The sequence below is a fragment of the Rhinolophus ferrumequinum genome, chromosome 15 (genome assembly GCF_004115265.2).
Source record: "Rhinolophus ferrumequinum isolate MPI-CBG mRhiFer1 chromosome 15, mRhiFer1_v1.p, whole genome shotgun sequence".
Lineage (NCBI taxonomy): Eukaryota > Metazoa > Chordata > Mammalia > Chiroptera > Rhinolophidae > Rhinolophus > Rhinolophus ferrumequinum.
The window spans coordinates 18,774,806-18,799,487 of NC_046298.1; the positions used below are offsets into that span (position 1 = coordinate 18,774,806).

General features: G+C 40.6%; 1 protein-coding gene across 3 annotated transcripts in view; it reads left to right on the forward strand.

Annotated features, from left to right (window-relative positions):
- Positions 1 to 3,957: 3,957 nt before the first annotated feature.
- WWP2 (WW domain containing E3 ubiquitin protein ligase 2) overlaps positions 3,958 to 24,682 on the forward strand; it is a 122,703-nt gene continuing 101,978 nt past the window's right edge. Inside the window, exons 1-2 of one of the 3 annotated variants that reach the window (XM_033128075.1) lie at positions 3,958 to 4,041; positions 21,654 to 21,738. In XM_033128075.1, coding sequence (XP_032983966.1) covers positions 21,669 to 21,738 — 70 coding nt within the window. In that variant the 5' untranslated portion in view covers positions 3,958 to 4,041; positions 21,654 to 21,668. Of the gene's footprint in view, positions 4,042 to 4,212; positions 4,234 to 8,797; positions 8,820 to 21,653; positions 21,739 to 24,682 lie in introns of those variants that run through there. The other 2 variants (XM_033128076.1, XM_033128077.1) reach the window with 2 other exon arrangements.

Sequence of the window (24,682 nt, forward strand, 5' to 3'; positions counted from 1 at the left end):
TTATTTACCTTAGTATCCTCGTTCCACTTCCCTAAGCAAGACACACACTTTGCTAGCAAATAATTCCTTGCTGAATCGAACTGAAGAGGGGTATTAGATGATTTCTGAATTCCCTTTCCAATCTGAGATTCCATCATTAGGAGAACTGGCCTATTATAAATTCATGCTGGTGAATTTCAGCTGAATGTTGACTTGAGTTTTCAGTAATCAGTTTTCAGAGATGTTGAGTTATTCCAAACCTCTGTGAAGTCTTCAATCCAGTCTTAGCCCTCCCTTCTAATTTATGCATCCTACTTCCAGAAATCCCTGAAGGTCCCCTTCAGTAGTTGCCCAAACCCCTTTCCCTTCCCTAGACATCTGTCTGAACTGTTCTTACTTAGTCTCCTCAACCTCCAGAGCCACTGGTTCCTGCCCTGCCTGCCCTGCCTAAAATAGCCTGATAGAAAGCTTTCTAATTTTCGAGTTCATCATGTCAATTTTCTGGTATTTTTTTCTTGCCTTCTCAGTTTCTCTGTAGAATTTGACATTGCAGCCCATCTCCTCTTTCTGGACTGTCTCTCCTTGCCTGACTTGGGTGATACTACAAGATTCTGGTCCCTTCCCTCCCTGATGGCTTCTCATCCTTCTTTACTGGACTCCCTTCTTCTGCCTTGCAAACCGGACCCCCTCCACAGAACTGTCTGGCCCCTTTGTCTCTCTAAACTCTCTCCTTCAGCAATACTATCTATCCTCAAGGCTTCAGTTATCACATTATAGGAATGCCTCCCAAATCTTTAGGTCTAATCCCTGTTTATTCCCTGTTTATATCATCTGAAAACTTTTGGCATCTTCACTTAGGAGGAAGGTTATGACTGAAGTAATTATCTCTCCCGCCCCAGCTTAAACTTTGTTCCAATACTAAGGTTTCTATTTTCATTAAAAGGCATTACCAACAAAGACATTCAAGGTAAGCATCTGAGTCACCTCATTTCCACCCTCTCTCTCAACCTGTGTTTCTCTTGCTAAACCTTATTGATGTCACTTCTGAAATGTATGGGGCGTCTGGGTCCCCTCTACATTCATTACTCTAATCAAGCTTTTTATCTCATGCCTAATAAATATAATACACTCAATGCTAGTATTCCTGTCTAATTTCTTCTTCAATTGATTGCTCATGTAGCCTAAAAAGCAAGGGAGGAACTAGAATCTGTAATAAAGAGGTTCATTGAACTTGGCAGCGATAATTGAGTAAACCCCACAAGGAAGAAGAATGATTTAGATCAGTGGTTCTCAGACTTGACTGTCAGAATCACCTGGGGAACCTGCAAACACAGCTTGATGGGTCTCACTCTCAGTTCCTGATTCAGTAGTTCTGGGCAGGGCCTGAGATTTTGTATTTCTAATAATTTCCAGGTGATACGGATGCTGCTCCTTTGGAGGACACGTTTGAGAACCACTGATTAGGGAAAAAGGAAAAGAATGATCAGGCTTTGAGCCATTTATTTTCTAGTAAATACTAAGAATACTTATTAATACACAGGCATATCTTGGAGATATTGCAGGTTCAGTTCCAGATCACTGAAATAAAGTGAGTACCATAATAAAGTGTTATAATTTTTTTGCTGATGGAAGGTCTTGCCTTCAATTTGTGAAAAATGCAGTATCTCTGCAGTGCAATAAAATGAAGAGCAATAAAATGAGACATGCCTCTAAAAGGTTTCTTGACACTTTGTAGCTTTTGTCATTTTTTAATAGAATTGAATCTCTTTTCTGTTTCTTTAGAACATTAGTCTCCAAGCCCCCTAAAGCCTTAGAAGGACTCTCACTTATTTAACAATTATGTATTGAGAACTAACTTATATCACCATAGGGTGGGTGACATGACAGCTATGAACAAAATCATATTTTCTGTAGCATCTAGGGACACCTTCAGAGTTTTTGACTTTGGAGATGGATCTGGAAGGATGAGTAGGGCAAAGCCATCAAGATAGGAAAGTCCAAGGGGTGTTCATGGAATTGAAGGTAGAGCCTATGGTAGGACATGGTGACTGGGGACAGGGTCTCTCAGAGGTGAAGTGAGCCCCGAAACACTTCACTGTTTTGAAGCTCCCGGTTTTTAAAAAGCAAAGAAATCTCACACGCTATTATGAAAATTGTGTTTACATGAACAAATTAACACTTTCAAGTACATGTAGAAGGAATCAATGTGTAACTCATTTGGAGATGTCAACTTTTACATGTGAAGAAACCCTTTATGAAAGAGAAGGTATTGCTTGTGTGCCAGTGAAGATCCGAGTTTGTTTCCAGGATTGAAATATGTAGAGGCTATGAGACTAAATGCTTAACAGGGGAGAGAGAACTTGATGCAGAAGAAACACTGTGAAATCAATAAATGTTCTTAGAATTCTTCTGGACTTTCCTGTCTCTGCCTTTGCCCTTGTTTTTTCTTATTCCTGAAAATTCTGCCTGCCAATCACTGCTTAGTTTCCAAAAATGGCCCATTGTCCCCTCTGTAAATTGGTCCCTGATTACCCAAATTAGATTTTTCCCCAAGGACAGATTTGAACTCTGCTTTTCCACCACATTTAAGACATTTCAGTTCTGTCACTCAGCGAGCAGTTATTATTTATGCTTTGCAATGTAGTTGTCTGTTGTCTTTAAGTAGGTTGGAAGTCAGGGAATGGGTTTTAGGGATCTTTATCCTTAAATGAAAAAAATCTCTTACACTGTAGGACCTACAGCAATGAGTTCAGTGCTCAATAAATATTGAAATGTATTCATTCAACAAATTATTTCAAGAGGCTTCCCGAGTTTGGAAGGTCTGTGGAGGGGGCCACGTCTCAGGGACCTGAGAGCAGCCTCTAGGAGCTGCATGTGGCCACAGACAACAGCTAGCAAGACCAAGGGACTCCGGTCCTCTGGCTACAAGGAAGTTAAATCTGCCAACAATATTAAGGAGCTTGAAAGCAGATCTTTCCCTAGTCAAGCCTCCAGCTGACGACGCCACCTTAATTTCAGCCTTGTGAGACGCTGAGCAAAGAACCTAGCTGTGCTGGCCTGGACTTCAGACCTGTGTGAGGTAAAAAATGGGTATTGTTTTAGCCACTACACTGGGATATAGCTCCTGCCTTCATAATTCTTGTAGTGAGAAATAGATTTTACATATGTATTTTATGTACATACGTACATACCTACACACATGCAAATATTCATACAAAAGTCAGATAGTGATAAGACTGGAGGAAATATGGAGGAAAAAATAAAGCAGGAAAAGGGGCCGGTAGGAGAGTATTTTTACTTGCTTCATCTGGCAACCCTATGCCTACTATGAGTCAGGCACTGTTGTAGGCTCTAGATACACAAAAATCCTTTCCTGATCACCCTATGTAAATTTCCTGATCATCCTATTTAAATTATTTTAAATTATTTTACATAGTGTGATCAGGAAAGGATTTTTGTGTATCTAAAGCCTACAACAGTGCCTGACTCATAGTAGGCATAAGGTTGCCAGATAAAGCAAGCAAACATACAGTATGGCCAATTAAATTTGATTTTCAGATAAACATTTTGTGTGTGTATAAATATGTCCCATGCACTATCTGGGACACACATATTACACGGTTGTTTATCTGAAATTCAAATTTAACCAGACGTCCTGTATTTTATCTGACAATCCCACTAAGGAGCTCAATAAATACTTGATGACTTAATTGTTGAGCGGCTTCCTCTCACCTGTATAGTGGGGCTAATGATAGACCCGCCTCCGGGGTTGTAGGTAGGAGTATATGAAACTCCTGACACTCAGTGAGCCCTCAATTTATTTGATTGCCTGGGAGCCGTCCAGCGAGTGGTAAACGCTCCCACTTACACATATAAAAGGGGTAAGAAGGCCTTCTCTCGGCCAAAGGCTCCCAGGCCAGGCCTAGGTTGCCTGCACCTGCGAGTCCGGCCAGCCTCTTCCGGGTCAGGTGACCGCAAGCGGGCACGTGACTCAGCCCGAGTGCGGGCGGTGGGAGGCGGAAGTGGGAGAGGAGTTGGGCGCGGATTCTGTGGCCGCGGCAGGTAGCGAGCGCGGGCGCGGGGGGCGAGGCGGACGCGCGGGGGGTGCGGGGCGGGCCAGGGGCTGCGGGCGGCTGGGGGTGGGCCGGGGGCGGTGCGGCCCGGGCGCCGGGGGGCGGTGGCTTCCTGTGGGAGGGGCCAGACGCGGCGGTTCCGGCCTCCGAGGAGGGGTGTCCCGGCTCCGGCTCTGGCGCGGTGGGCGCGCCGAGGGCTGTTCGCGGGGGTTGCTCTGAGATGGGCACGGAGGAGGCCAGGGGTGCGGTGGCGGACAGCAAGTCCCTCGGGAAGGAGAAGGGAGTTTAGGTGCCAGGGATAGAGAGGGGTGACCTTTGAGGAAGGGTCGGGACGGGAGGAAGGGGCAACTTGCGACTGAACTGGAAGGGGGAGCCTGATAATGGGCATAGGACATGGAGGGAAAGAAGGAGAATTCAGGAAGATGCTGCTTGAACCCCAGCTGAGTCTCTTCCTTCTTTCCTCGGGTTGCTACCCGAGACTTTGATTTCGGTCCCATTCAGTTTGTAAACTTTAGGATGGGTCACAGAATCTTTTCTTGCTTTCGTCACACGCACTTAGTCCTGCCTGGATAGGGTTTCCACTTCTTGGGAACCTAGCCCTTCTGATAATCTTTCTTTGAGGTTTTCCCAGGTTAGATCAACTTCTAGGCTGAAAAAAAAAAGTGTGGGCACTTTGGCCATAAAATGGCTTTTAGTTTAAACTGTTGCTCAGCAGTTACCTCAGCAACATAGCGACTGCTGAAACCTTGGACAGTGTCTACCTCTACAGCTTTATGACTTTTCCTCTTTCTTCAGTTTAAATTATTCAGCTTCTCTTACCATGTGACTGCTTATCTTGACAAACTGTAACTAGGTAGGGTAACTGAAAGGTCTGTGTTGTGTTCTTCAGAACGATGACCTAGATCGTGATTTTGAGATTAAACACCTGTGTGAAAAGCTGTTCATCGTCTTTTTCTTCGTGTTTACTAAAATTTGCAGCAATGAAATAAATTTCGTGAATGTGGTATCACTGGAGTGAATGTTCAAACTGGGCATTCACAGGAGCCAGAGTCATTTTGGGTGACAAGTAGGAAAAAAAAGTACTTTGCTAATGTATTATGATTGCAAGTTTTTGGAATATTTGACAGTTTAAAATTGATTTTTGTAGCAGCCCTGTGAGTTAGGTTGGGAAGGTGTTATTCTCATTTCACAATGAACAAACAGACCTAAGAGATGACTTCTTTTTTTTTTTTTAAACAATTTATTTATCTTGTTTACTGGTTTCTTTCTCCCTGCTAGACTGCAACCCCTCAAGTGCTGGGGTCATCTTATTCAGCTTACTTGGCTACTAGCCTAGTGCCTGGCATGTTGTGGGCACTGGGTAAATGAATAAATGAATTTCTAAAGGTTACGTGGATGTATGTGGAGGATAAGGGATTTGAACTCAGGACCTGGCTCTTCTCTTAGACAGACTTGCCATTTTCTGTTATTGGTCCATCTGAAGACCATAGGCCTGGGGAAAAGGTTTGGGTTAGCTCCTCAGTCTCTTACTTAACGACTACTTTCCATTTACAAAGACTTATAACCAGCATCTCATTTAATTCTCACCATGGTCCTGTAAAGGTTGGTATTGTCCTTATTCTACAGATGAAGAAACTGAGGCTTAGCAAAATTCTTGCTTTAGAGTCCAGAGCTACTGAATGAATGAGCAGGGACTCCAGCCCAGGGCTTTTATCCTTAGATCCACTCTTTTCCATTCATAGAAGCAATATAAAGTTTTATTTTAAAATATTTTTTCAAGTATAAAAAGCATGACATTTTAAGGAAAAAAAGCAGTATGTAGATCACAGCAAAAATTGTGAATGCAGAATGCAATTGAAGTTTAGAAAACTCTGTGCAGTGCTATAGCCGCCTTTTCCTGGGAAAGCATTCTTTAATTCAATGAATATATATAAGTGCCTACTTTACGCCAGGCATTGTTCTAGAGTTGCCTTGTCCAGTATGGTGGCCAGTTGCCACCTGGGACTGTTGAGCACTGAGAATATGCTATGAGTAGAAAATACACACCAGATTTTGAAGACTTAATATGGAAAAAAGATAAAATATCTCATTGATATTTTTTATATTAGAATAAATATCAATATCAATATATATAGTATAAATGATGACATTTTAAGTTTATTGGGTTAATCACAGTATTAATTGAAATTAAATTCACCTGTTTCTTTTTACTTTTTAAAATGTTTTCTGGAAAATTAAGAATTGTATTGCACAGTGCTGTTCTAAACACCGGTGAAAGAATATATGAGAAAGTCAAAAATCCCTGCCCTTGTGGACAGTAAATTTTAGTGGGGAAAGGCACAGTAAACAAAAGAATCCAGTAAAATGCATATTGTATTGTAATAAAGCAGGGAAGTAGGATGTGGAATGTTGGCTAGGGTGGCAGTTTTGAATTAGGGTCCTGAGAGAAGACTTCTTGAGAAAGTGATGGTTGAGTGAAGATCTGAAGGAGGTGAGGGAAGGAGCCATGTGGCTGAATGGGGACATAGTGGTCCAGGCAGAGGAAACAGCAAATTCAACAGCCTGAAAGACACAGCACCCCTGGCAGGTTTGTGGATCATCCAGGAGGCCAGCAGCTGCAGGGATATGAGTGAGACGGGATGGGGAAGATGAGTCAGAGAGGTGTTGGGGATAAGGAAAGAGATGGGCGGGTGGGGGAGAGCCTTGCAGGCCATTGTAAGGATGTTAGTTTTCACTCGGAGTGAGTTGGGACCATTGAGTTTTGAGCAGTGGAGTGGCCACCATCCATCCTGCCTTTTAACCGGGTCACTCTGGTTGCCATGCAGAGAAGGAGTAAAGAGGAGCAAGACGAAGTAGGGAGACACGTTCAGAGGTATTGCCAGGATCCAGGTGAAGGACGGCGTGGGTCGCGGTGATGGAGGTGGTGAGGAGAGGTTGGGCTCTGGGTGTATTTTGAAGTACAGCCAACAGGGTCTGTGGATGTGGCACGTGTGGGGAAGAAAGGATTCAAGGGGACTTCACGGTCTTTGGTGTGAACAGCTAGAATGGAACTGTCATTAACTGAAATGGGGAAGACTGTCGGAGGAACAGGGCTTGGGCCTCAGTTTTGTTCACAGTGATTGTGAAATGCCTCCAGAAATCTAAGTGGAAGTGTTGTTGGCAATTAGGGAACTCTGGACAGGCCTGGCTGGAGACGTCTCTGTGGAAGTGGTTAGCTGGGAACAGCATTGAGAGTTACAAGACTCGGGGAAGTCACTTACAGAGTCGTGTGGATCCATATCCAAGAGGAATACCTCCGGTTAGAAGTTAAATATCGAAATAAAACCTCAGTCATACTGTTCCATGAGGAGGTATTTTCAGTAGAGCACAGCACTGTGTTATATCTCGGGGAACTTCTTTTCACTCCTTGTTGCTTTTCACTGAGAGACCGTTTTGAAAACCACGAGCTGATGGATTTGTTTTTTCCTTGAGGATGCGGCTCTTCCAAGTGTTCCTCTTTGTAGTGCCGCTGAAATCAGTTTGAGCACCAGTTTCTGGAACTAGTCTGGCTTTCTGGGTTGGCAACTGATTTAGAGACTTTCAAGAAGGATGGGGAAGAGACAGTCTGAAGGATGGGTAATGGGTTTTTAATGTTTAAAATATTGGTTTCACCTAACATGTATTGAACGTATGTTGTTCGTCAAGCCTCCCATTGTTTTATAGATTTGAAACAAACAGATCCTCAAGGAGGTGGAGTGACCCACTTGAGGTCATGTAGCTAAGATATGGAAGAGCTGGGGTTTGAATCTTCGTCTTCTGAGTCTAGATCTGGTGCCCCCATTAGTAAGACATGTGGTAATGAATGCATGAATATAAACTCCAGTGGAGTCAAATCAGTGAGCTGCTTTCGAGTGATGTTGAGTCACTTAGGACTATTACAGACTCTGGAATTCCTGAGAGGTAGGAAGAAACGGGACGATCTTGTTCGGGAAGATCTTGTTTCCCTCCTGCCCTCCCCCCACCAGCTTATAAACAAACATTCAGTGATTTAAGTCAAGTGTTAATACCTACTTATGAATACTAAGACTTGGCAGTCTGACCTAGGGCAGGTCCTCTTCCGCTGTGTCACCCATGCCTTTTGCTTCCTGTTTTGTCATGAGATCTGCTTTCCAGTCTCTTATTATTAGCCTGCAATTCCACTGTGCTTCTCATGAATGATACGGCCTTCCCTGTCCCTCCCTCTCCCTCATTTTATGTGCTTGGGTGTTTGTAGGGATGTCATTGGGCAAAGTTCAATTCCATTTGATTGTTTTTCAACATGGGCCCTTGGAGAGTGGAAGGTAATTCAATGTGGGACAAAGGAAGGAGGCCAGGATAGAAGCATTAGTGTTGGAAAGAACTGGAAAAGCATGAGGGTGTGAAGGAAAGGAGGAATCTTTTGAACACACCTTTCTCTTCCACATTTTTCAAGAAGTTGATTCAGGGTGGATCTATAGTTGTAATTAAGCTCTGCTTGTTTCTACAGCTGGCTAATTAAAAATAAAATCTTGGTGCTGGTGAGTAGTTTTGCTTTCCTCTGGCTTATTTGCTACACAAGCCTTTTCATTTCTAGGTCGGTGTTCAGTGGTTTCTTGACTCAAAGCTGGGTCAAGAATTTCAGGAATCCTGGAGCCTAGAATTACAGCGTCAAGAAGAACTAGTTTAGCTTGTCATTAATAATTGAAGAGCCCTTACTGTGTGCTGGCTGCTTTATCTCAACTCATTTAATCCCTACAGTAAGCTAATAAGGTAAGTACTATTAGGGTCATTTCACAGACGAGGGATTGAGATTTAGAGAGGGTATGTAGCTTGTCCAATTATCACTGAGGCTAGTGAGCAGTGAAGCCTATTTGCCTTTAAAAGATTGGCTGGTCTGCAAGGTTCTTACTGAAGTTGGGTGAGAAGATACTGCAAGAGCGATCACTTGCTAAATCTGATATGTGGTTGCTTTCTCTTGCCGAAAGCTCTTCCAGGATTTATTTAACGGGAGTCTCTCAAAGCAAGATACCTGAGCTCCCAGAGGGCCGGGGCCCCATGGCATTCCCATTTGTATTCCAGGGCCTTGCACAGACTGGTGTCTGTAAGCATTTGTTGAAAGACTGACCCTGGCTCAGGACCGGGTCAGAGTGAATACAAGGGGCCTGGAAGGGGTATTATCAGAATGCTGCCTGCCTTTCTGCTGAAGGTACCCTTAACTGTTACAGTCCTCTGGGTTCAAGAATCAACCCATCCTAACCCAGGGGTTGAGTTGTCCCTCGACTGATGCATGGATAATCAAAATATGATGTATCCGTACAATGGAATATTATTCAGCCATAAAAAGAAATGAAGGACTGATAGCTGCTACAACATGGGTGAACCTTGAAAATGTGCTATGTGAAAGAAGCCAGACACAAAGACCACATATAATATGATTCCATTTATTTGAAATGTCCAGAATAGGCAGATCCATAGAGACAGAAAGCAGATTAGTGGTTATTAGGGGGTGGGGGGGGACGAGATTCCTCTGTCGCTGTCCTTCGTCTCGTAGGGCCAGGGCACCAAGTTATTTAGTTTCCTCTGATGTTCTCAGTTGAATATGATAAAAGATGTTCTTCCTGCTTTTGATCTCAGGTATTTCAAGTATTTCAACCAAAAAGGACTATGATAGATCTTTATTTTCTTTTTGGATGTCTCTGGAAACTCTGAGCCTGTAGGTGGACCCTCGACATGCTTAATTTGGCTCAAGAATTACTACCCAAGCTAATCATTTCTTCTCTTTTAAACAGCCAGTGGGTTATAGATAAAGTAAGCTGGCTTTTTTGCATTTGTTTGTTTTTTTGAGTTTCTTCTTTACAATTAAAGGTGTAAGGGCACTCTGTTCTTTTCAGGGCCGAGCTGGTAAACCCCTGGGAGCTGGTAGTTCATGTTGTACCGCAGTCTAACTAAGCAGCTGCCCTTTTGGTTATGAGTCCAACAGTGATAACTCACGCAGGGCCTGGGGCATGCCTGCATCACAGTAGGGAATTGGAAGAACTCGGAGAGGGGGAAGGGCCTAGCAAAGCAGAAAAGGAAAGAGAGGTAAAACGGAGGAGGAAGATGAAAACATAATGATAGGTGCAAGATTCTGTTTTGTATTGGAATCACGATTAAGAAACAGACAATTTCAGTAAGACCACGCCCCCATGACTGCAGGATTATTTCTTAAGGAAGTTACTGCGGGGCCTGGATCCAGGTGGACATGGGAGTGGGGCGCCCCAAGGATGGGTTGCTGATGTGCTAGATTTCCAGCTTCAGCCTGATGACAATTGAAATCCACATCATTTAAGCCTGTCACTAATTGTGTTAATTTCCTATTCCTAATCTGTGTAACGAACTACCACAAATTTGATGGCTTAAAACAACGGAAATTTATTCTTTCCTGGTTCTGGAGGCCAGAAATCTGAAGTCGAGGTGTCAGCAGTGTCAGCAGGGCTACTATCCCTCTAGGCTCTAGGGGAGAATCCTCAGCTTCTTCTAGCGGCTCCAGGTATTGGTTGGCTTGAGGCTGTGTGACTCTTCTCTTGTGTCTCCTATAAGGACACTGGGCCCACCCTAAATCCAGGGTGATCTCATCTCAAGATCTTTAACTTAATTACATCTGCAAAGACCCTACTTCCAAATACGGTCACATTCACAGGTTCCAGAGGGGTTAGCACTTAGACATATTTTCTTGGGGGGGGGTACAATTCAACCCACTACACTAATTGAATGTAGATGGGATTTTCTTATTACAGTTAAATACGAACATCATCCTATGACCTGATTTGAAGAGAAGCCTTTTCCTTTCTTGAATTTAAATGTTATTTATGCACAAAATAACATATGCACATAGTTTAGAAAGTCAAATAGCATGATAAGACTTAGCATGCAATAGCAGTTCCTAGCTTCACCCCATTTTATTCTTGATTCTTGTTCTGTGGGATCAATGATCCTTAACTCTGTTAGGTCTCTTCTGGCACTGACTTCTGCATTTCTAAATGAGATCCTTACGCTGTTATTTCTTAGCTTGTCAGTTTTATCTGTTGTCTTTTAACCATTGAAGATGAGGATTTGCTGCCAGTCTCCACAAACATGCTTTCCCCCCCATCTTCTGATTACATCCATATCACAAGTTTTGATTAAATTGTGCTATTATGATTATAAACGTTATTCATGGCTGAGCATGTCATGTATTAGGATTTTATTTCCTTTCTCGTACAACTTTTTTTTCACTAAAGTTACGTATTTTCTGATTTTTTTTTCCATTTGCTTAATTTTCTGTTTACCTGTCCCTGGTTTAGCCCCCAGACATTCTGATGGAGCTAACATAATGCTTCTTTCAATGCAGTCAGATACATCACATAAATCTGTTTCTTCCATTTTCTTTCTTTCATCTAGAGATGACAACTTCCTGTAAACTGTCCAATCTGGACTGGCTGCTCTCCAGGCTGTTGCACCATAATTAATGCCTTGGGACTTCTCTTCGTCACCATTCTAGGAATTTCTTTTTGCCTTTCTCATGTGATTACCCAGGATCCTCCATCTTTTTCATTTACTCCCCTGGAGCACATTTTTCAGTAGCTTCCTGAGAAAGCAGGTTTGGATGCAACTTTTTTGAGACTTTGCAAATCTGAAAATCTCATTGTTTTCCTGTCATGCTTGATCGATGGTTTTCTTAGTTATAGAATTCTAGATTGGAAATACCTTTATCTAAAATTTGAAAGCATTTCACTGTCTTTGAACATTCAGTATTGCTGTTGAGAAGTCTGGTGACAGTCTGATTCCTTTTCTTTGTAAATGTGACTTGAAGCTTGTATACTCTTTATCCTCATGTTCTGAAATTTCATGCCGTTGTGCCTTAGCGTGGTTCTTTCTCCATTCATTGTTCTGGGCACACAATTGGGTTCTTTCTGTCTAGAAATGTATTTCATTTCTAGAAGGATTTCAGCTTAAGAAAAATCTTTTGTGACATTTCTTTGACGACTTCTTTCTTTTTTTCTCTTTTCTATTTCTGGACTTAGTATAAGTCAGATACTGGACATTTTAAAGAAATTCACTATTTAAAAAAAAGTTTTCTCTCCTGTTTACCATCTGTTTTTTTCTTTTTAGTATGTGTCCTCACTTTGTCATCTTTGTTTCTGCTGTCCTTTCCAACAGCACTTTTCTTAGTTTGAGTCAAGCAAGCAAGCAACCAACCCCCCTTCTTTCCTCCTTCTCTCCCTCCCTCCATCTCTCCGTTCCAAATTCCATTCTGTTCTTGTTTCAGGGGTACAATATTTTATCTCTTTGAATTGTTTTAAGGTTTTCTTTGACCTCTGTTCATTTAGCTATAAGTTTTATTTTTACTTGATATAAAATATATGTACCTTAAACTTTTTAAAGGTGTGCAGTTTTAAAAAGTGCAATTCAGTAGATTTTAGTATTTTCACAAAAGTTGTGCAACCATCACCACTGTCTAATTCTGGAACATTTTCATCACCCCAAAAGAAAACTTGTGCCCATTAACAGTCACTATAATACCTCAATGCTCTCAGCCCTGGGCAACCACTAATCTACTTTCTGTTTCTATGGCTTTGCCTATTGTAGATATCTCTTTACATGAAATCATGTAAGAATTGGACGTTTTTTTTTGATCTGTCTTATTTCACTTAAGCATAATGTTTTCAAGGTTCATTCATCTTGTAGCACGAAATTGTACTTCATTCCTTCTTATGGCCAAATAATATTTCATTGTATAAATATACCACATTTTATTTATCAATTGATGAATATTTGGGTTGTTTCTATTTTTTGGCTATTATGAATAATCCTGCTATGAACATTCACGTACAAGTTTTTGTGTGGATAAATGTTTTCAATTCTTTTGGGTATATGCTTAGAAATGGAATTGCTGGTTCTTATGGTGGTTTGATATTTAACTTTTTGAGGAACTGCTAAACTGTTTTCCAAAGCTACTCACCATTTTTCATTTCCTGCCAGCAATATATGAGGGCTCCAATTTCTCCAAATTTTCGCCAACACTTGTTGTTGTATATATTTTGATTTTGGCTGTTACAGTATGTGTAAATTATCTCATTGTGGTTTTACTTTACATTCCTCTACTGACTAATGATGTTGAGCATCTTTTCATGTACTTATTGGCCATTTGTATATTTTCTTTGGAGAAATGTGTGTTCAGATTCTTTGCCCTTTTTTTAGTTGAGTTATTTGTCTTTTATTGTTGAGTTGTAAGAATTATTTATGTATTCTAGATACAAGTCTTTGATCAGGTACATGATTTGCAGATATCTTCTCTCATTCTTTGGGTTCTCTTTTTAAAAAAATTTTATTGGGTAATAGTGTGTTTTTTCCAGCACCCATCAGCTCCAAGTCCAGTCGCCGTTTTCAGTCTAGTTGCAGGGGGTGCAGCCCACCATCCCATATGGGAACTGGCAACCTTGTTGTACGAGAAGATGCTCTAAACAACTGAGCCATCCGGCTGCCCACCAGCAGCTCAGCGGCAGCTCATTCATTGTCTGCAATCTAGTTGTGGAGGGCGCAGCTCACTGGCCCATGTGGGAATCAAACCGGCAACCTTATTGTTAAGAGCTCGTGCTCTAACCAACTGAGCTAACTGGCAGCCCACTTATTACTTTCTTGGTGGTATCCTTTGAAGCACAGATGTTTTACATTTTGGTGAAGTCAAATTTATCTAATTTTTCTTTGTGCTTTTTATATCATAGCTAAGAAACCACTTCCTAATCTAAAGTTATAGGAAGACTTATACCTATGGTTTCTTCTAAGAGTTTTATAGTTTTTGCTGTTACATTTGATACATTTTGAGTTCATTTTCATATAAGGTATGAAGTAGGGGTCTGACTTCATTCATTTGCACATGGATATCTAGTTGTCCCAGCACCATTTGTTGAGAAGGTTGTTTCTCTTTTCCTATCGAATGATCTTGGCCTTCTTATCTAAAATCAATTGATCATAAATGTATGGGTTTGTACCTGGACTCTCAATTCTATTCCATTGCTCTATATGTCTGTCCTTATGTGAGTATCACGTGGTCTTGATTACGTTAGCTTTGTAGTAAGTTTTGAAATCGGAAATTGGGAATCCTCCAACTTTGTTCTTCTTTTTTCAAGATTATATCAGTTATTCTGGATCCTCAGCACTACCTTATGAATTTTGGGATCCACTTGTCAACTGAGTTCTTTTTCTCCCTTTGTTTTGATGTCTGGCTTTTATGTCTGAGGCTTTCTTTAAATAGTTGTTTACATTTAAGTGAAGTACCAACAGGCTGATCTGTGTGCTAGGACCCAAATGAGGGAAGGTGAGCGGGGTTGGGGGACAGTGACCTCTCCCAGTTCATGATGTGGACTTTTACGTATCCCCTGGATCAGTACTCTGTCTTATCCCTACCCTCAACTGTGTCGAAAGTCCCCAAGTCTGTGTTAGTCTAGCCAAAGACTAAAATTGAACCCGCCTGCTTGGGATTAGGGAGGGGTCATTAGGGGAATTGGGTGGGGAGGGGAGTCTAGGGCTGTTTCCCATGCAGGCTTCTACCAGTCCTCCTGTTTTCAGCTTTACTTACACGATCATGTTCAGAAGTACCGGTGCCACCAGTTATTGGCCCCTTCTGGGATTCCTTGATGCCAGTCAGCTTGTTTCTTGTTGACTTCCCCCATTGCAGGTGGCTAGGTTTCAGTTTCAACCCACTTGTCATTTTCCAAAATGTTGCTGCCATCTCTGTTGTTTGCTTTTCCATTCTTCTTTAGTGGGTTTATATGTTTGTATTGCCTTCTTGTCATTTTGATGGGATTTGAGAAAGGAGGAGAGATAAATGTTTGTGTTTGATCTGTCCTGTTTATTGAGAATCCCTGGAAGGGAAAAGTTGGTATAAGGGAAGGTGGTACAATACTTAATCTTCTTAGAACCACTCCTGACACAGTGCTCCTTTACTGTTTTCTCTTCCTAGAGTTATATAGTTCCCCGTTTTTTCATTTGCATACTCTATGCAAATTTTTGGTATAATTTTAGTTTAGCCTTAAACATTCTGATAGAGCTAAAGTCCTGCTTTCAGTGCTGTCAGATTAGGTGAGGCCTAAATTGATCCAGTAACACTAAACCAGTGGTTCTCACCCCAACTTTATCTTAGGGTCACCTTGATAGTAGGAACTTTTAAATGACATATCTGTCACCACGTCATTCCAGATCAGTCAAATGAGAATCTCTAAGGTTAGGGTTTGGTTGTCAGTTTTGTTGCTGTTGTTTTAAATGCTATCCAGATAATTCAAATGTGCAGAAAGAATTGAGACCTACTGCTCCAAAGCATTTCATTTTCATTACCTAACAAGATCAATTTAATTGCCTCTCTTATGGCTGTCATTCTCCTCCTCCTTCACTGCTCTTCGGCAACGCTGGCCCCTTTCAGTTCCTTACGTTCCCAAGACTCGCTACCGCCTCAAGAGCTTTTGCTCTTGCCCTTTTATCTGCCTGGAATGATCTTCCGCAGATATCCTCAGTTCCTTCCTTCATCTTCTTCAGATCTTTGCTCAAAAGTCACTTTCCCAATGAGACTCCTTGTCCACAACTTTTAAAATTTCTACTTCCAACCCTCACCCCAAATTCCTGTCTCCTTTACTGTTTTGGTTTTTCTACCACTTGGCACCTGCATTGGTAGTCCTCTTATTTGTTTTCAATTTGGCATCCCCTCTCAGACCATGCCCTTTCCCTCTGTTTCAATCTTTTAGTGTATGAAGAAGCCAGTGGGAGGAGCTTCATTTATTTCTTCTCCCATGCTCTTTTCTGTGTGTAGATACAAGTTTCTGACCTACGTCATTTTTCTTCTCCCTGGAGAACTTTTTAAAAACATTTCCTGCAGGGCAGGTTTTGTTTGAGAGATTTTTTTTCTCCTTCACTTTTTTAGGATAACTTCACTGGATACAAAAATTCCAAGTTGGCTTTTATTTGTTTTTTTCTTTCAACACTAGAAACATTTCACTGTACTCTCTGCTTGCTTGTATGGTTTCTGACAGGAAGGCTGCTATGATTTGTATCCTTATTCCTCTATAGATAAGGTGTCTGTGTGTGTGTGTGTGTGTGTTTCCCTCTGCTTTCTTTTAAGATTTTCTCTTTATATTTGGTTTTCTCCAGACTGAATATGGTAAAATGGTGTATCTAGGTGTAATTTTTTAAAATTTATATTATTAGTTGTTTTTGGTATTTATCTTGATGTTCTCTGAGCTTCCTGGATCTGTGGTTTGGTGTATGTCATTAATTTTGGAAAATTCCTGTCCATTGCTTCTTCAGATATTTTTTCGCTCTGTTCTCTCTTCTTCTGGTATTCCAATTATATGTACTTTGAACCTTTTGAAATTGTTCTACAGTTCTTGAATGTTCTGTTCTTGTTTGTTTGTTTTTTAATTCTTTTTTTCTCTGTATGTTTAAAAATGTTGTCAGGGTTTACATAGGGGTTAAGTTCAGAGGGTGATATGTTTTTTATTTTTTTAAAGAAATTTGGGGAGCTCTACCAGATTTGGTTTTGGCTTCCCCCTCCCAATAAATGCATTACTTCCTTCAATAATGAAATTCTTTGTCTATAACCTTTGGTGATATTTTAAACATTGTTCTCCTTCTTCCCCCTGCCTGCCTCAGGCTTGTGCTAACTCAATTTTTTTTTTTTTTTGGAGTGATTTACATGCAAACACTTCCCTTTGCTATTATCAGGGGGAAAATTACTTGAGTCCATGTATAGTTTTGCTGAGAGGGGTGCAGAGTAAATTCTGGGTCTCAGGTTTCATGAACTTCCTGTAGTGGGGGTTTGGACCTCATGCCCCTTAGGAATCCTGAATGGCCCTGAGGCAGAAGCTAATAGGTTGAAAGTACTTTGACCAGCATGGGATCGGACTTCCCTTCTATAGTAATGGTTATTTTTATTTATACATGGATTAGAAAGGTTTTCTAATTCAAGATAGCTACCTTGTAATGTCAGAGTGGTGTGTTGCTACTTGGATCTGTAAAGACAAAGTCCCACATAATAACATAGATTATGGTTAGTAAATTATGGACTCTAATTATGAAAGAAAGCTGTTGGAGGAAGAAAACATGGTGGTCTTCTCTACTCTGTTTCTCCTGCTTTTCCAGTTGGTTTTGTTCTGAGCCTTCTTTAGAATGTATCTGATTGATTTTGTTTTGGGGCCATGAAGTATAGATCAAGAGGTTTGGTCTTTCTCCCATTTAGGGGGCCATGTGGAGACTTCGAGTTTCATTCTCCTGGATTCTCTCGAGTTTGGACCAAAGGCTTAAAACAGCTAAAGCTCAGGGAGAACAAACTGGTTTAAAAACTACCCTCAGTCAAGTTGCCTTTGGAAAGACAGAATCGCAGTAGATATAAAGATTTTTTAAAAGATTCTTTTATTTTTAAAGTCTATAAATAATGGATTTCCAGCTTTTAGTGCTTTAACCTCTGTTACTAAAAGCCTGTAGGCTTAATTTATCATCATTAATCTTTTCTTCATTATTCAAGATATGATCTTTTTTCCCCTTAAAATTATTGTTAAATTATGAAAAAGATCAAACATGAAATGGTTCGGGGAATAAGATAACAAACAGTCATTAAAACCAACATCTGGATTTAATGAATATTAACATTTTGCCATTATTTGCTTCAGAACTTTTTTCTTTAAAAGATAAAATGTTTCAGATACACTTGAAATTCCCTTCATCTCTCCTCACTCCAATTCCCCTGCTCCCTCCTCTGCTACCCTAGAGGTAACTTCTGTTCTGAACTTGGTATAGTTTCTTCCCGTCCATGTTTCTATACTTTTATTCCATTTATATGTGTCGACACCATTATATTCAATTGTTTCATGTGAGGTCAAATGTATGCTAATGGCATCATATAATACTTGGGCTGCCACTTGCTTTTTTTCTTTCTTTCTTTTTAGCATTATAGTTTGAAATTTGTGTCTTTTGAATTAATGTATTTCAAGTAGTCTATAGCATTTCATTTTATAACTATATCATAATTTATCCATTCCTTCATTGATGGGCATTTGGGTTGTATACAAGTTTTTGCTGTTATAAACATTGCCGTCATGACCCTCTTTGACCATGCCTTCTTCTGCATGTGTTGGAAGATTTTCTCCTGGCAAATACCTAGGAGTGGAATCCTGGGAGGTACAATATACTCGCATGCATCTTTCACTCTACCTGTGGTTGCCAGACACCATCTGATTTGCGTGTGAGACTTCTCACCAATGCTTACTGTCAGACTTCTAGTCTCTTGCTAATCTGATGGGATAGAGAGTTGATCTTTTTTTATTGCTTTACCAGAACAAATTTAATCTAAGGGAGTCAAAATATCATCCTTTTAATTTTCAGAAAATTGATGCTCAGATTCATTCATTCGATAAATATTTATCGAATGAATGAATGAATGAATGAATTAATTAATATTATGGAATTCCTGCTAAGGGCTGGGCACCATTCTAGACACTAGCACTACAGGGCTAACAGGTGGGGCACACATCTCGGTTCTCATGAGCTTCCGTTCTAGGGGAGGGAGAGACAACAAATACAATAAGTCAATACAATAGGAATCATGTCAGTGGTAAATGCTAAAGGAGGAAAAAGAAAACAGGGCAGGATGGGTACTGTGTGTGGAGAGGTGGGGCTGATAGGGTGCTCAGGGAAGTCCCCGTAAGAAAGCAACATTTGAGTAAATGTTGAGGGAATAAGTCATATATGTGGACAGCTGGGGAAAGAAAATTCTAGATGGAGGGTTAACAGTCTGGTGCGGGGAGCATGTCTGGCATGTTCAAAGAAATGGGGAGGAGGCCCATGTAGCTGCAGGGGAAGGAGTGAGGGGGGAGAAGTGGGAGAGGAGGTCAGAGAGGCGTGTGGTAGTTGGAGTACAGCACGTGGGACCTCCAAGGTCAGTTTAAAGACTTTGATTTTTACTCTGAGGTCGACAGGAAGCCGCTGGATGGTTTTGAATAGCAAAGTGTTATGATCGGACTTATATATATATATTTTAAAACCACTCTACTGAATTTAGAGATTAGATTGAAGGGGACAAAGGGCAGAATAAGCAGGAAACACAATAATCCAGGTGAGAGCTCTTGGTGCTTTTGATCAAGGCAGTGGTGGTAGAGGTGGAGAGGAATGTTTGAACTTGGGCATATTTTAAAGGTAGAACCAATAGCATTTATTGAGGTTGAATGTGGGGTATGAGAGGGAAGGAAGAATGAGCCCCAGAGTTTTGATCTGAGCCGCTGGATGGAACGAGTTGTCATTAGCTGAGCAACAGGTTTGTGGGGGAATATCAGAAGCTCAATTTTGTCAATAGACAGAGGATCTGAGGTTCAAGGGTGAGGTTAATACTGGACACACCCATTTGAGATTGTCAACAAATAGATGGCATGAGACAGCAGGAGATAACCAAGAGAGGAGGTTCAAGGCCTGTGCTATGGGACATTTCGATGGTTAGAGGTTGAGGAGGGGACAAAGCATCCTGAGAGGCAGGAGGAAAAGCAGGCAGGTGTGTCCAAGAAGCTAAGGCAAGAAAGCATTTCAAGGAGGAAAGGTGATCAGTTGTGTCAGATGCTGCCAATAGGTCATATACAAGTAAAACAAGGACAGAATTCACTATTGGATTTAATAATGTGTCTTAGAGATCTTGATCAGAATAATGTCAGCATTATTTTCCTGTTCTGGATAACATTTCAGAGGGTTCACTGCCGCTCCACATGGAAAATTGAAGTATCATGCCTGTTATGGAGTAGTCCAGAAAAAAGTAGTCACTCAAAAAATTTTTTTTGGACTGGATATATCTAACAAATAAGGCAATTTTGTTTTTGGCAAAAATCCTGAAGCATAAAATTATTTGACTTTAGCTATGAAAAATTTCCAAATCAATGTCACTTAGCTGTAGCTACATTTAATTCTCACATTCTTAGAGTAATATGGTGAGTTCACAACCATAATCAAGGCTGAACAACTCTTTGAAATAGGAAGTTAGGAGATCAGATATAGATAGGATGAAAGAGGGTATTAATGCTGTTGAATAGAATAGGAATTTTATAGTGTTTTTGTAGCAGCAGTTCTCAAGTGCGGCCCTCAGACCGCTGGTGGCCCCTTGAGACTTTTAGGGTTTTGCAAGATCAAAACAATTTCATAATAATTTTATTTGCCTTTTTCACTGTGATCACGTTTGCACTGGTGGTACAAAAGCAAAGGTGAGTAGAACTGTTGGTGCCATACCGTGAATCAGGGCAGTGCCACCAATCTGTGCTGTTGTCATTGTATTTCTCACCACAGCACACACAATAAAAAGAAAAGAAAAAGCTTCACTGAAGAATGTGCTTGATGAAGCAGTAAAAGTTAATTTTATTAAGGCTTTATGCTTGAGCACATGTCTTTTTAATATTCTGTATGAGGAAATGGGAAATATGCCTAGAGCACCCTGCTGCATCCTGCAACATAGGGTTGTGTTGAGAAAAAGTACTTGTGCGATTGAATGGAGAGCTGATTTAGTAGCTTTTTGTGTGAAATACCATTTTTTACTTAAAGAACTAACAGGCCAACTAAAGTTACCAGATTTGAGTATTTGGCAGTATTTTATTGAAAATGAATGAAGTAAGCCTGTCACTTCCAGGAAAACAACTGACAGTACTTGTTGCCAATTATAAAGTATGAGTTTTTAAATGAAAATTAGAATTTTGGAACACTTACACCTACCACCAAGAGTTGACAGCTTCCCAGTACTGACAGGCTTGATGAGATCAGTGGTGACATTCACAAATGTGACTTTTTGATGTTGCATAATGAAATGAATACAATTTGATGTTGTATGATGGCATTTGGAATATCTGCATACCTCAATGAACTAATGTTTTCCAAATGACAATCTACAGTGTTGCAAAATAATGTATGAGTAAAAGATCCATTCAAAGTGCAAGATAGACTTCTGCTTTTAGCCAAAATGGAGTGACAGGGACGCCTGATGTATCTTTTCATGTGCTTATTGACCATTTGTGTATCTTCTTTGGAAAAATGTTCATTCAGATATTTTGCCCATTTAAAAAATTGAATGTTTTTTTCCCCCCCTTTCTTCCGCCTCCCCTGCAACTCTGGTTCAAGCCGTTGTTTCTCTGTCTGGTTGTGTAGGACACAGCTCCCTGGCCCATGCTGGTATTATGAGCCTTGCGCTTGCCCTGGCTGAGGCAGTGAATTGAATTGGTGACCTCGGTGATAGTAGCTCATTGCTCCAACCACCTGAGCCACTGGACCGGCCCTTTATTGTTGTTGTTGTTGAACTGTGACTTTCTTTTTTGGAGATACTGTATTAGGCCCTCCTTCCTCCAGATTTTGATATAACAATGCTATGTTCTTCTTAGACTCTCCAAGACCTATCCAGGTTCCCTTGTCATTGTAAGACAGGCACACACCGGTCGGCCAAAAGTAGCATGGCCACACTTGTTTCCAAGTTTATATTTTCTTGCTTCTGTCTCTTTAAACTCAAATAGCAAAGTTGGGTCCAGTTCCTAAATCTCTTCTCAGATATTCTCTAAACATACTGCTGTGTTTGTCTTGCAGTTTCCTGGTGATGACATGGCATCTGCCAGCTCCAGCCGGGCAGGAGTGGCCCTGCCTTTTGAGAAGTCTCAGCTCACTTTGAAGGGTGAGTGGCACTGTGTGAAATGTTTGTCACTTGAGGTCCAGCCTAGTCTATGGGGAAGAGGTGCAATGATACCACACCTTGGTCTGGACAGCTAAACTTTATGAAGTAGCTTAAGAGTATAAGTGTAACATTCATTCTCATAGGGTTGTCATATTGTAGCTGGAATTCTTGAAGAAGAAATAAAAAAGGTTTTTTTTGGCAAAAATTGTCTAAAATAGTGCTTCTTTCATTCCCCAGTGCTCTTCTCTATACACTCTTTCCCTAGATGATCTTATCCAATCGCATAGCTTTAAATGCCACCAATATAAGATCACTGCCCAATTTGTATCTCTAGCCTGACCTTTCCTCTGAACTCCAGAAGCCCACTTGTCACCTCCACTTGAATATTTAGTAAACATCTAAAATGTAATATGTCTGGAACTGAACTCCTGATTCCCACCCCCCTTTCTTGTGTTTAACTAATCAGCAAATCTGGTTGTGTTTATCTTCAGAATGTATCCAATGTTCAGCCACTTCTCGCCATCCGCACCATTTCACAAGCTGCCATCATGTCTACCCTGGGTTAAGGTGGTAGCCTCCTAACCTATCTTCCAGATTCTGTCCCTCTTCCTCCTTTATTCTGTTGGTCACACAGCCACCAGTGATCTCACTAAAATGTAAGCCAGCTCTTGAAAGTCCTCTGATCAAATATTCTCCATCTCACTCAGAGTAAAAGCTGAAGATCCCACTTGATATGACCCCATTTCTCATCTTCTGTTGCTCTTCCACACTTACTCAGATCTAGTCACATGGTCTCCTTGCAATTCATTGACTATACTAGGCACATTCTCACCTCTGGCCCTTTGCACTTGCTAGTCCCTCTGAGTGAAGTGCTTTTGGCCCAGATATCTACCTGCTTTGCTTCCTTACTTTCTTTAGGTCTTTACTCAAAAGTCACCCTCTTCAACCAGGCCTTCCTGATCTCCCCATCTAAAACTTCCCCCCACCCCTGACGTCTATCCCCTTCCCTACTTTATATTTTCTTCTTAGCCCTTGTCACTATTTAACATACTACACAGTTTTATCTAATTCATTTAATGACTATCTCCTTTGATAGAATATAGGCACCACAATTACAAGAATTTTTGTGTGTGTTGGTTACTTTTGATACCCCAATGACTAGAACAGTGCCTGACACATAGTAGGCCCTCAGTAAATATTGCTCGAATGAAAGAATGTTGCTTCAGAAGGTTTAACTCTGCTAAAGGGTCCCAGGACTGAGAGATGCCCAGGGACAGGGCAACAGCACTCAGTATCTGAGTTCAGGCTTCTCCACATGGTCACCCTGAGGCAAAATTACATCTCTTGGCAATGTTTTTTGTTATTATTTTTGAAATGTATATGTCATTAATTTCTTTAATATATTTATATACTTTAAAATTCTTTCTTTCCTCTAGCCCCTCAGTGCCTCTGCTTGGAGGAAACCAGTATCATCAGTTTCTAGTATGTCCCTTCTAAGATATGTCAGAGGGGATGTATTTTTGTAATTTTGAGAGCCAGATGCCTTCCTTGGAAGGAATGCTCTTTTTGTGGTGTATCAGAGTGCCTGTTTGCCCACATCTTTACCAACACAATGTATTGCCAGACTTTCATCTTTTCTTTTGTTTAATTGAGGTTTATTGGGGTGACAATTGTTAGCAAAGTGCAAAATTACATAGATTTCAGGTGTACAATTCTGTAATACATTATTTATATATCACTTTGTGTGTTCACCATCCAGAGTCAGTTCTCTTTCCATCACCATATATTTGCAGACTTTTATCTTTGCCAGTCTGATTGATAAAAAGTTGTTCCCTCAACATAGTTTTATCTTGCGTTTCTTTGATTCTAGCGATGTTAGTTGCATCTTATCATATGTTTCAGGGAAATTTATATTTCCTTTTCTGTAGATTGCCTGTCCATATTCTTTGCCTCTTATTGAGATACTGATTTTTTTTTTTTTATAGTCTTGATACTTTTAAATTATTTTTCTTGGCCTTTCATTGCTGCTCCAGCCCTTTTGAGGAAGGAGAAAGATTAGAGTGAACTGATAGGGTTTTGAATTTGGGATTACAGTCTCCACTACTTTACCTATAATTAGCAAGTCTAGGTTAAAACAGAAGACTGCCCATGGAACCTGGTGACATCCTGAGGTCCCTATTTTGGGTCCGTATTATTTAGGAACACACAGATTTCTCTGGTGCCTTCCTTCAATGTGAAGTTTCTTACTAGTGTAGAAAGAGCTAACTTGAAATATAAGTGCATCTCATTATATAGGCATTTAATCTATAGAGATTTGATAACCCCATCCAGGAAAATGGTAGGGGGGAGAAAAAGAAAGAGAAATAACAATTTAAATAGTGTGGGTGGTTCTTCCTCCCCTGCGTTTCATTGATGGAGCCTGGAGTGTAATTTGGGAGATGTTACTGTGCTTTTCCCTTTGCCTCTGTTCCCTTGTGCCTCTTCACAGTGCAATCCTAACGTTTTAAGATACACTTTTTGAATACAGGAAGGCCCTTAAACGTAAGCCAACTATTTTAGCTGATGTTTAACTCAAGCAATACTGAAAAACACAGTACAACAGAGCGAAAAACTAGCTGTTTGAAACCTGTTGAAAGATATTATGCCAGGCTTGATTCTGGTGCCTTCCTAAGAGCTTTTCAAGGGTATAATTTTGGCCATATGTGATTTTTTTGCCTTATTTGTTGACTTTAAAAGCTAAATCCTATGTGAAGATGTGACTCCATGTGTAAGAGACTGGCATTTATATTTCATCAAACAGTAAATAAACTTTCTAGATAAACTTGCTTGTATCTTAAAGCCTTTTAGAAAAAGAAACATTCAATATATCACCCTGCTGATTAATTATAAATTACAAGCGGGTAAACTGGATCTTTAGAGTGGAGAGATCTGGCTGACCCTACAT